At 43.1% G+C, this 13,033-nt stretch overlaps 1 protein-coding gene across 3 annotated transcripts in view; it reads right to left on the reverse strand.

The window, feature by feature from the left end:
* The window catches only part of ARPP21 (cAMP-regulated phosphoprotein, 21kDa), a 138,885-nt gene that overhangs the window by 56,008 nt on the left and 69,844 nt on the right, over nt 1-13,033 (reverse strand). For all 3 annotated transcript variants that reach the window (XM_006890606.1, XM_006890608.1, XM_006890607.1), the window contains 2 exons: nt 12,192-12,452; nt 5,821-5,947 (listed from right to left, as the gene is read on the reverse strand). In XM_006890606.1, coding sequence (XP_006890668.1) covers nt 5,821-5,947; nt 12,192-12,452 — 388 coding nt within the window. The remainder of the gene's footprint in view (nt 1-5,820; nt 5,948-12,191; nt 12,453-13,033) is intronic.

The following is a 13,033-nucleotide window of genomic DNA, read 5'->3' on the forward strand; positions in this document are numbered from 1 at the left end:
AAAATCTCTGTAAATGTTTATGAAAATTAATAAAATATAATTATAGAAAAAAAAAAGAAAGAGATATAAAAGCTTAGGGACAGTAATCAGTAGGCTTGCAGATGACTCATAATGAAATCTTTTGTTAAATGTCTCTCCCAGTACTGTTTATCATTCAGACTTTAAAATATTACCTTTCTTTGTCAGTGCAGGCATCCACAAGTCGCCATGAACGCCTTGACATGTTTTATTGCCATAGTTCAAATCTGTTCTATCAAGGTCAAGCATACCTATCCTAATTAATAAGAAAAGTTTACAGTAATTCATTAACATTGGATTCATTCCTGCTGTTGTTACTCTTAGGTGCCATCAAGCTGATGACAAATCATAGCTACTCTATAAACAACAGATCTGAACCTGGCCCTATCCTGGGCCCTCCTCCCCATGTCTGACATGTTCAAGTTCATTGTTACAGTCACTGTGTCAATCCATTTTGTTGAGAATCTTTCCCTCCTCTGACCTTCTACTTTTCCCAGCATGATGTCTTTTTCAAAGGACTGGTCCCTCCTGACAACACCCGCCCAAAGTATGTGAGATGAAGTCTCACCATCCTTGCCTCTAAGCAGAGGGATGTGGATGTGCAGGGGGAAGGGGGGATTAATCATTGGGTTGCACGATTTGATGGGTGAGAGGGTGAGGGAAATGGAAAGAATTTGTTCAAATTTGTATTTGAATTTTGTAAATAAAAAAAAAGGAGAAAAAAAAAGAGATGGCTAGGTTGGCACAGGATAGAAGAATGTATAGAGCTCTTATACATAGGGTCACTATGAGTCACAAGCGACTCGATGGCACATAACAACAACAACAACAACTGGTATCAATTGAAAGCAGTAAGATAACAAACTACTGAAATCAACCTAAAAACCTTTAGGGAACAATGCTTCTTTCTCGTCATGACTATATATTTCCACAAATAATGCTCCACATAAATGGCAAGCCCCCGAAAGGATGGGATTATATGAGAAGTTCCATCACAGTGTGCTCACTCATACACCACTCATCTACTTTCCAGAAGTGAATTTTGGCTTCACTTACCCTCCTCTAATAGACTGACCAGGTTCATCTTGATCATATTTGTATAATGAAGGTGTACACTGTGATCAGAAACTCATGGATCAAGTGTGGAAGTACTCCAGTAATTTAAAAAGAAACACCAGAACCTTTAGAGCAGTTGTGGCTGCGTGAACTTGGACAGCATCTTTGTCTAATATGTCCGAGTGATGTCGCAACAGAGATGGGTGGAGGGTCGGGCAGGGGGCTGTGTATTGGGGCTGCCATAGTCTCAGCAAAGGTGGTCCTGAAGTGGGCAGGAGTCATTGCCCACAGCAGCCTGAATCTCACAGTGCCCACCCTGTATTTAACTGAATGGCAAGATGGCATGGGTCTGACTGCATAGTGCCCCAACTCCTTAGGGCCCCAGGCAGCTAGTTTAGTTCATCTCATTTGCATGAGGGCCACGCAGAGCTTCTCTGCTTGTGACTGTCCTCACCCTGCATCGTCTCCCATAAGGTAGGCAGCATGGAGGAGTGTACACAGCGGAAGCATGCAGCCTCACCTGCCTGTCAGGTTCTCTCCAGCCCCAAAGGCCCCCATCTGTGCACCCTCCGGGCTAGGACCTCCTGCATTGGCAGAAGCTGCTTCCAGGGCGGGAAGCGTGGTTTCTTGCACAAGAAAAAAACGGATTGGCAGAGACTTAATAGAGAGAAGAGCTGTTTTAGGAATTCTGGGGTGGGCGGGCAGGCTGCTGGAAGCAAACGTTCACATTAAGTGCACTGGACAGGAAAACACTTGAAGTCATCAACATGTGAAAAACAAAATTCGTATAGTGAGCTTAGGAAAATAACACTCGAGGCTGCATGATATTCAAAATATGTATGAGTTATTTGCATACATTAGCATCATTCTTTTCAATATGGACCACTGAGAAACTTTATTCTCAGGTAAGATGCTCTCAACTTTATTCTTTTTAAATTAGAGTGATTAAAAACTCCCCACTTGGCTAAACATCACAACCACACTCCTACTCGATGTTGGGTTATCAACAACGGCTTCATAAAGACAATTGTCCTCCACTCTAGGGTGACCTGAAAATGTCAGATTGACAGCGAAACCATTTTTCTATTGGAAACCTTCTTAAATGAAAGGCTTTTATTTTCCTCCTCAAATCTGTAGCTACAGGAGCCAAACATCATTGTGGAAATATACATGTGATTTCTCCCAAACTGCTGACCATTAGTAGCCATTTTTTATAATCACCAGCAGCATAGGATTCTTATTCCACAGACTTGGCACCTTCACCGTTCACTGATATAGTGAAAACTGCAGACTCATTAGAAGGAAGAGCATATGTCCCTCTACCGGGAATCAGTGCAAATTCAGTGTCCTATTTAATCGATTGCAGAGCATCCAATTTGCATCATAAAAATTCACTGTGTATAGTTTTTAAGGTCTAGGAAAAATGTAGTTACTATCAGAGATTTCCTTTCTGCCAAGAATGCAGGAGAAGGAGGAGACACCACTCACTGCAGTTAAATAACAATTAAGAACAGTGCCAAGATGTAAACTGGGATTAAAGTCTCATTTGGCTTTAACAGACATAATTTTGCCCCATTGAGATGCTTAATCATGTTCTAGCTGAGGACATCATGGTATAATCTGGAGTCACTAGTAGATGCGTGAAGAACAGGGTTGGGCCCCAGATGCAGGGCTGCAAGAGATAGAAAGAGGACAACTCAGAGAAGTCAGGTATCAATGGACCGCGGACAGTGCTGTTACTTATTGAATTACATCTGCCAAAATGTGTGTCAGACTCCTCGCCTCTATACCTGTGGCAACAACAGTTGTTTGAGAAGACTTCCCTTGTTGAAGAGGCCATAGTAACACGTTGTTCTGTATATGGAGTTGGACCGACCCATAGCTGACCTTCCAGTGGGTTTTCAGAAGCAGTTAATCACATGGGAGGAGTTTGCCCATGCTTCTCCCATGGAGCAGCTGATGGCCTTGAACAATGTGCCTTTGGGAATGCAGCGCAGATTCTTGCCACTAGGCCAGCAGAGCTCCATTCAGAGCAACACAGAACCTCTTAAATCTAATCATTTCTGAGTGGGCTACCCCCAAGAAAGGAAATAAGCTAATAAGCTGAGATCTTGGTTTTTATTTTAAGCAACTATGAAAAGCAATATTATATGAACAGTGGTCTCTTGTTCATAGGGTTGCTATGAGTCGTCTATGACTCAACAGCACCTAACAGCAAACAACAATGCAAAGCAAATTTCTGTTCTTCAAAGACACCCGTTTGTGCCATTTTTGTTACAGCAGCCCTAGGAAATTAAGAGAGATGCCAAGCCGATGCTGGTGTTAGAAGTCCACTTACAAAGGATGAAGCTAAGGTCAAGCTCTTCCAGGTAGATTAAACAGTTACCCAAAGAGGCTTTTTACTCTGTGAAATCCTCCATCAACACAGTGTTATTCTTAACAACCTGCCATGCCAGCCTCGTCCTGCTAAGCATACTTCTAAAAGAACAAACCCCTTTCTAAGAAGCTGAGAGAGAGTACTTCTTAGAGACAAGGCTGTGGAGACTGTATCTCATATCCTTTGGGCATGTCCTATCCAAAGAGGGCCAGTCCTTGGAAAAAGACAACATGCTTGGAAAAGCAGAGGGCCCAGGGCCCATAGCTGGAGAAGTCATCAAAGGAGATACAGACGGTTATGGAGAGGAATTGACACAGTGTTTGCAACAATGAGTTGAAGTTTGACGGTCCCTCAGTGCTCTCACAACATGTCACCAATGAATCAAAACTGTCACCTATATTCTCCCTGGTAACATTCACACTCAGCAGTGAAGGGGGAAAGTACAAAGCAGGGTCACAGGGAAACTGAAGCTCACCCTAAATCAGAGTCAGTCACCTTGTCAACCATCCAGCTTACTCAGATTCAACTCCTCAACTCAATTTGGTGGTTTCCATCCAGCACACTTGTTGCATCCTTAACACAGTACTAAAATATTTCTCTATAAACCTATGTAACATGGCACAAAACTAAGTAAAACAAAAACCAATATAATCACACGCCTACATCTTTAGTCATCCCAAGGAAAATCTCATGAAACCTCTTGACATTTAGAGAACTATGTTAATTTTTTTTATAAACATTGTTACAGTCTGTTATGTACAGTTAAGTCAGAACCCATGCACAGCTGACTTTTTCGGAGGGCTCTCAGAGGCTGTAAATCTCATAGGCAGAGCTTGCCTATTTCTCTCTCTCTCTCTCTCTCTCTCTCTCTCTGTGTGTGTGAGATTTTCTCTCAAAGAGCAGCTGGGGGATTCAAACTGCCTGTCTTTGGATTGGCAGCACAACTCCTAAGCCATTTGGCCACCAGCGCTTTAGTAGAAGATAAGACATTTCAAAAGGGAATTAACACTTCAGTACAGAACCAATCTATATGGAAAGCAAGCACGATTACCTCCAAAATGATCAAGTTAAGAACACTTTCCAGGGGTCATAAAAAATGTGCCCAAATGCTTACCTTAAAATGGTTAATGTCCTAACATTGTTTAAACATTCCTGCAAAAGCATAAAGTGTTTCCAGGGGTCAAAATAGATTGTGTCCTACACAAAGCCTGTTGTAGAAATAAAACCTGGTCTGGCTGTCCTCTATACATCCCTCGAATTCTTCTCCAACACTTGAACCAGGCCACACAATGAACAAATTATCCTCTAGTGCCTACAATTTGGAAGTACCGAATTCTTTCTCCAAATTGGCAAAATACTAGCAATGTCAGCATTAGTATTCTTACAGTGTCTGATACTATTATTCTTTGGCAGAGAAGAGGGAACTATTCTAGTTAGACTGTATAACAAGTGTGTATGTCCTATGTATATGTTCCACCCATAGTGTACTATACGGTGCGTATTCTATGCAAAAATCCACACACCTCGTGCGGAGATGAGATCACAGAGCAGTCACTGACGAGCTGCAGTGAGGACACGTGTTCTCCTGCATGACCTACTTACAGAGGCAGAGTCTCCCTGGCAGGCGGTCTCCAGCATGACAATTAGCAGTTTCTCCTGCTGTTCTGTTCGCAGGAACGACACAAACCCTCTGCCTAGCACCAGTCACTCAGCCTTGGGGGCTCCCGCTGTCCTCTGGGTAACGGCGTTCCATCAGGAGTGTGACACAGTAGGGAAAGAGACCGGTTCACTGTGAGACCTGCTACTCACTCTCGTACAGTGTATCGGCCCCCCTTCCCACTGCACAGTGGTTGCAGGGCTCGGGCAGGAGGCTGGGCCACGGCTGTCGGCTGTTGTTAAAGATCCTCCGAGATACAGGCCACATCATCACGGCCTTCCTTTAAAGCCTGTTTCCTGTGTTGTTTTATTTTTTAAATGATGACACAGAACCAGTGTAACCTATCTCCCTATCCTTGAAACCAGGAAAAGAACTCTCTTTTCTATGTTTTAGATTTTTTTTTTTAAATTTTTATGGGAGGATTGGATTTCAGCTTTAAAATAAGCGAAAAGGATCCCAACATAATGGAGCCTTATGGGAATTGTCTTTAGAATGCATGACTTGGATGTTAACAGTGATGAACTTCACCTTTGTACTGTATACTATTGCACGTACAGTTAAATCAAGGGCTTTGTTACCTGCTTAGACAAAGGGAAATGAGCTGATTTAAATTGCCAGGCTTGGCTACTCAGCCAAAGAGGAGAGCTTAGAGGACAACCTGCAAACATGGCAGCACTAGGAGGAAAAAAACAGGGAAGAAAGTTCCAAGTACCTGCTTGCTGCGTTGCCTGTGACATCTGCTGACTTCTCTGAGCGCTGTACTGAACCGAGGCCAGGGGCCGGTACTGCTGCGTGGTTGAGGTAGGGTACTGACCAGATGGGTAGTAATATACGGACATCTGTGGAAGGAAGAGGAGGAACAGAGACTGAGGACTATCCGCTGAGCAACTTCTGAAAACGCAGAACACATCAGCCATCCAACAAGACGATGGGACTGTGGGGTTTGTCTCTTGGGAGTTCTTGTGGCATCATCAGTAGGGATTTGCTCCACTAGCCAAAGGCCATACCTCTCTGTTGATCCAAACTCACTAGTAGCTTTGTTTGCCCGAGAAAGATGGGCAATTCCTCCAGTACAATTACCAGCTTCTGAGTGAGGGTCAGCTATGAGTAGGGTCCAACTCAACTGGAATGAGTTTTGAGTTGGGATTGTCTTCAGCAAGCCTGCCTGGGCTGCTAGAGTGACGTACCCTACTCCTTGTACCCTTTTCTTTTCCATGTACAGTTAATCTCTGTAATGATGTTATCTCTGTAGTCTCTGTAATGTTGTTATCTCTGAAATGATGGGGCCAGAACCACTCGTTTGCCTCGATATAGGTATATACTACTTCTTCCATGGAAAGGATGAAGCATCTTCTCCCAGCCCCTGAATCTGAACTAGCTCTGCAATTTGTTCTGAACCACACACAGATGTATAAGTAATGTCTGAGATCTTCAAGTCTGAACCTTCAGAATCAAGGCAGCTTCTTGGAAGACAGGTTAAGGAAGTCCAAGCTAGCCTGCTGTGAAGCAAGGCCGTGTGGGGAAGGGCAGATGCTCAGCCCCGTCAAACCGCTTTAAACAAAGTTTCAGACGGCACTGTGAGCTCCAGGTGATCCTCTTGAGCCAGTACCATGAGAAGCACAGACAAGCCATCTGGACAGGGTCAGTCTGAAACGTCTGACCTCATCTGGACCAGTAAAATGGCCATTTATTTAAAAGCACTAAATTCAGAATGTTTGATGCAATATTTTCTTACCATCATCAGGACTTTCTAGTGATAGTTTGTAGCATTATAGTGAAACTGAAGTACTTTCCTAGTGGGAATAGAGATGAGACATAAAAAAAAAAAATTCCGATTTCCAGCCTATGAGTAGCCTCACGGCTCTTCTCTCAGCGCTGACCCACAGCAACCCTTCACTGGGTGTCCGAGGCTGTAAAACACAACAGGCAGAGACTGCCTGTCTGGTTCTCACTGTGCTGCTGCTGGTGGATTTGAACTAAGAGAGATGCAAAACTTTTGGGTCAGTGGAGCAACTTGCTAGGGATTATGTCATCAGAGCTCCTTAACTAAGAGCAATATAATCCACGACTACAGTACAATTCCTTACTACTACTATTTTTAAGAGTCTCATTTTTAGGATTCTATTGTTGTAATATTATTTTTTATTGTGTTTATATTCCTAGTCTAAATTATTGATAATTTGAGACGTTGTATTCAAAGTTGTCCCAAATCCAACTATCTTTATTCTTTTAATTAGTTTCTCCTCAGCCCTTGGGAATTACGGCTACAAATCATGAGATACAAACAGAAACCTGACCCACTGTTATGGATGGAATGTGTTTCCCCTAAAATATATGTTATCTTGGATGATACATGATTGTCAGTATTATGTAGTTATCCTCTGCTTTTTTAACCTACTTGTTTTAATTATCCTTTATTGTTACAAATTGTAATTTCTATGGTGTTAATGAGGCAAGATATAATCTATAGGATTAGGTTGTATCTTGAGTTAACATATTTTGAGATAGGAAAGAGATTATTCAAGCATCCAGACATCAGAGAAGAGTAGGGAGCAGAGTACATCCGTTTGGACCCAGAGTCCCCATGCTAGGAAACTCCTAGACGCAGAGGAAGATTGAAGCCCAAATGTGTGGAGATTTCCAACACATGTAGAGCCCAATGATGCTGAAAGGAGACAAAGACCTTTTCCTAGAGCTTAAGGAAAGAAAAGGCCTTTTCCTAGAGCTGGTGACTTCCAGCTTTCTAAACTACGAGGAAATAAATTTCTATTTGTTAAAGCCATCTGCTGTGTACAACAGCAAAAAATACCTAAGGCACCTACCTTCATCCTTCTTATTCTGGAAGGAAGCTGAACTAAGTTAAGAGATATTCTTTAAAGAATCACTATGAAAAGAGGAGGGAAAAAGAAAAGAAAGTAGGAGGGGAAAGGACACAAAAAAGGGATAAAAATCATGTATTTTTGACTGATTAAAGATTTGTACATTGCTGTGATGTTGATGAGCTTCAGTGGAGCTTCTAAAATATGATGCAGGGCCTGGTGATCTACTTCCAAAAATCAGCCAGTGAAACCCTTTGAAAAACACCAATCCAACTGGCCACTGGTCTTGGGGATGGTGAAGGGCCAGGCAGTGTCTGATCTACTGTGTAGAGTTGCCAGAAGTAAAGGGTCAATTTGATGGCAGCTTATCCTAGGGTTTGAACCAGAAGGCAGCCGTAAGCCCAAAGGCAGCTGGGAGAGGAGAGGAAGGAGCCATGTTGTTCCTGGTTGGCTGGCTCCTCCCAAGGTCTTGGGAAGTTCTCCTCGCCAGAAGGAAGGAGCATGGTGGTGTGAGCGCAGGAATCATCGGTACCCATGGTGGACAGTGTTGGCTGGAGCTTCCCGACTAAATCAAGCCTGGAAGCAGGAGCGGCATCCACTTCCGAAATGGCTTGCCTCCGGAAACTCTATGTATGAAGAGTGCTCAGGCCGTTTGTTCATAGGGTCTCTATGAGTCGTCTATGACTCGACGGCATCAAACAACAACAACAACAAACAATAACAAGAATAATAATGTTAAAATATAGACTAAATTTTTTTCAAAAAATAATAACTTAGACAAAGAGAGAGAAAAAATAAGAGAAAGAAGAAACTGAAAATATGGACTCTGCTCATTTCCATTCCAAGATACCTCTTTTCCTCCTTTACATGTTTCCAGCTTCACCCTTCCTGTGGGCATTTGGAAAGGAAATGTAACTGATCTTTAAAGTTTTTAAATGTCTGTATTCTCTGCATAAATTTATTTCTGGTGTGCCCACAGGTTGGGTCCACTGACATAATGACCGTAACAGTGAGCTTAAGCGCGGCAGAGGCTGTGAGAATGACACAGGTTGAGTTCTTTTGTACTTAAGGTTGCAATACGTCAAAGGGACTCAATGAAACATAGTAGTAACAGTCACGGAGAACCAGGGTTCTAAGGCGTTTACTAATTGGAATGTCACTATGTTCAAATCTACCAGTCACTCCATAAGAGAATGATGAGAAGTGTTCTCTTATAAAGGGAGCTCTAGTGGTCCAGTGGTAAGAAGCTGCCCTGCAATGCCAGAGGCTCTTGGTTTAAATGCACCAGCTGCTCCACAGGAGAAGGATGGGCAATCTCTTTCTGTGTGATTATCTGTTTTTGAAAACTCAATGGAGGGTGAGCTATGGGTTAGATCTGACTCGATGGCACACAACATCTAACTCTTATAAGTATCTGCAGCCTCAGAAACAGAATAGAGGGTTGCTACGAGCTAGAGCAGATGTAGTGGCTGTGACATTTGTGTTATATATGCCTCCTTTGATGTGCTGTTTCTTAAGAAAGTATTTTACAGATGTCCAGACTGATTAGGAATATTTCTTTAGTCTTCTTCCCACTTTATATGTGCTAATTTCTAAAAGATGGAATGAGCTTTGTTCACAATAGCAAGGAGTTGGAAACAACCCAGGTGCCCATCAACAAATGAATGGATAGAGAAGCTGTGGTATATTCACACAATGGAAGACTACGCTGCATTGAAAAACAAGGAACTCATGCAATATTATTCAAAATGGGTGACACTGGAATACATTATGCTGAGTGAAATATCTCAGTCACAAAAGGACAAATACTGCATGGTGCCACTGTTGTAGAATGGAACTGATATAAAGGTTGGGGTAAGACTGAGAAAAACTGGATAAATTATGTATACTTCATTGAAACAGATGAGGGAGAGAATAATTTAAAAGTGATATCTGATAGGGTATTAATAGTTATCACAAGAGTCCAGAATTAAGGGCGAATAGTGTAGTGTACCTGGAGTGGTGGGGAGGGGTGAGGGGTATTGTATACCAAAGAAAGAATTTTTCTTTTACTTTTTCAAAGAGAGGAGCAAACTAGAGGGTGGGGCAGGGGAGAGGGCTAGACAGGGAGAAAAGTGAAAAAATAAATGAATGGAAATCCAAAATCTCTGTAAATGTTCATTAAAATTACTAAAACAAAAAGATGGAATGAAATTATTTTTGGTAGAGATATACTACAACAAAAAACCTCCTTAGAGTTGAAGTGAAACTTTAGGTCACCTACTTTGAGTAGGTTGTCAAGAGGGGTCAATCCTTGGGAAAGGACATCATTCTGGAGAAACTGGAGGATCAGGAAAGAAAGGAAGACCCCACCAAGAGGGATTGGCAGAGTGTAACCCTGAACTTGAGCAAGTTGGAGATCACAAGGCTGGTGTATGATAGGGCAGGGTTCACACCTGTTATACTCAGTGACACCTTACCACAACCACAACCACAAAACCAGCCTGCTGCCTCCAAGGTGATTCTGACTGATGGCAACCTCATGTGTTATAAAGTAGAACTGCTCCTTGAGGTCTTCTGAGCTTTTATTGTGGTGGAAGAAGATTCCTGAGTCTGTCTTCTGTGGCACCATTGGATGGGCTCAACTTCTGACCTTCTGGTCCATAGATAAGCACAAAAGAGATCACCCAAGATACCTCATGTATTGGTCAAAACCATCAGTGCCACAGATGTTCAGATTTACCGTGAACCATGATCATCTATCTGTTCTGGGTTTCTTCCTTCTCTGTCATTTGTCAATTTATTGAGGAAGAAACGAGAACATCTCTGGTGCAGACCCTTCAGGGGTCCTGAATTGTCTCTGATCCTGCAGAGGGCTAATATTGAAATCGCTTCATCAGGTCTGAGCTGGGGTGTTTTTTCAAGACTTCAATTAAATATTCTGCCAGCTCATCTCTTTGACGACCAAGATAAGTAAGAACACTTACGTGTTACTTAAGCCCAAAGAGTGGAACTATTTTATCCAGATAATGAAACCTGAAGTGTTTGACTTATTAACCATACAATTAATATATTAACAAAGCCCTTTCTTGTGGGGCTTAAAATTACTTCTTACATCCCCTGAATGTCCCACTAGCCAACATCTATTACAGCGGAGGCCATAGCAAAGGAGGTCGTAATGAATCACACCAGCTAAAATGAACAACTTGAGTGAAGATTACGGTGTAGTTATTGTGTGGCCTGGAAAAGACAACAATTTATTCAAGATGCAAAAACAGCGCAAGCAGTGATAGGAAGGTGACATTGCACTTGAAGTGGCGCCACTGAGGCAAAGCTTCATAATTAAGATGGGATTTGCTTGGGATGCGTGTGCCTTGAACACGGACCAGAAAATGCCGCAGCGCATTTCGCTTCTTGACAGTAATCACTTCCAATATTCTGCAAGAGATGCCCAGGAGAGCAGCCGAGATGTTTGGTGGAGAGCAGGAACACATAATCATTCTCTGAGAAGACGGTAAAAATCAGTGATCTGTGGTGTCTTACATGCTCACGTCAATTAAGTATGATTAATGGCTACCGCGAGAGCTCACGTGTGCTCTGCGTCCCCCCAGGGGGAGAGGAGGCCACCCGATGGCGGATTACCACCCTCCTTTATATTCATAGCAGAGCTCCTGCCTGAAGCCCCAGATTAACTCCAGAAAATGCTTATGAATTGATATTCAAAAAGAAAAGTGTGCATATCAGTAGCAGCAGTAAGAGACTGTCAGAAGTCTCCCAGGTACAGGCCTATCTTTTTCCCAAGGACGTTCCTGACTGATCAAATATACTTCCATGTGGCCTCTGTACTTGCAGCCTGGAAGTGCACTGCAGGGAGTCTGACTCCATCACCCGATGTTGGGTGTTTGAGGCTATCCAACTTCTTTAAAAAAAATTTTTTTTTAATTAATTTTGTGTGTGTGTGTATGTGTGCACCATCAAATCAGATCTGACTGGTACAGGAGGAGATTGCCCCTCCTTCTCCAGCAGAGCATCTGTTGGATTCAAACAGCATACCTCTGGGATTGCAGTATAGTTTCTTGGCACTAGGCCAACCAGAGCTCACCAAGGCTATTCATCTTTGATGGAGGAAATTGCACACCTTTCTCCCACGCAGCGATGGGTGTGTTTGAGCCACCGACCTTTTGGTTAGCAACCCAACATGTTAAGCACAATATTACCAAGGTCCCTGATAGAGGTCTATATGAGATCAGCTGTATGTCACAGGTGTGTGGAGAAGCATACACACCTGTGTGGGCGGAGACTGCTGCACGAAGCCCTGTGACGGGGCAGGGGGCTGGAGGACTTGTTGGGAGATCGGTGGTCCAGAGCCCGTGAAGCCCCCTGGAGGAATCTGCTGGCCTGTGGAGGCAATGACATAGCTTGGCTGCTGGGCTGGTTGTGGCAAGATTGATGTTGGGTAGACAGGACCCAGCGGGGGCTCTGGGGTTTCTCCTGAGGACTGTCGGCTCAAGTTCATCTGGCTGAACTGCGTGGCCACATCTTCTCTCTGCAAGTGACAGACACAAGCCAAAAAGAAAAAAGAAAAGTAAAGAAAAAGTCATCAAGAGCTCAGTAACAGGGGAGGCACGTTCAAGTAGACGCAGGCCACATGTTTGCTTGCAGTTTTGAGAGGAGGAGGAGGAAGTACAACTGGGTAAACCAAAGATCTTTAAAAGAAGGAATTCTCAGGCCAGAGCATAACAGGAGCAAGCAGACTGCAGTCACTGAAAGGGATTTGATGTCTATCTCCCTCTCCGCAGGAATTGTTTTCTTTTTCATTGATTATTTTAAATTATCTTCAGTGATTTGGTTTTTTGTTCTTTTTTTTTTCTTTGAGGCTCTCACATTCTTCAAGATGGTGCTGTAGAACTGGGGGTCTTCCCAGCAATGAGTAGAGAAAGGGTCTCCCAGAGAGCACCAGAGGCACCCGCATCCCTTCCCACTGAAAGGTGATGCTGCAGAAGGAACCAGAACTGAAGTTTTGGGAGGTTGACCTCGCTGTTTGAGCTGGATAGTATTTGCTCATCTGCCTGGCCTGAGACAGGAGGACTTTACTTAGCTGTGAAGCTGCTACAGGTCTTAGTACAT

This window comes from Elephantulus edwardii, unplaced genomic scaffold (genome assembly GCF_000299155.1).
Source record: "Elephantulus edwardii isolate Elephantulus edwardi_28Jun2011 unplaced genomic scaffold, EleEdw1.0 scaffold00091, whole genome shotgun sequence".
NCBI lineage: Eukaryota > Metazoa > Chordata > Mammalia > Macroscelidea > Macroscelididae > Elephantulus > Elephantulus edwardii.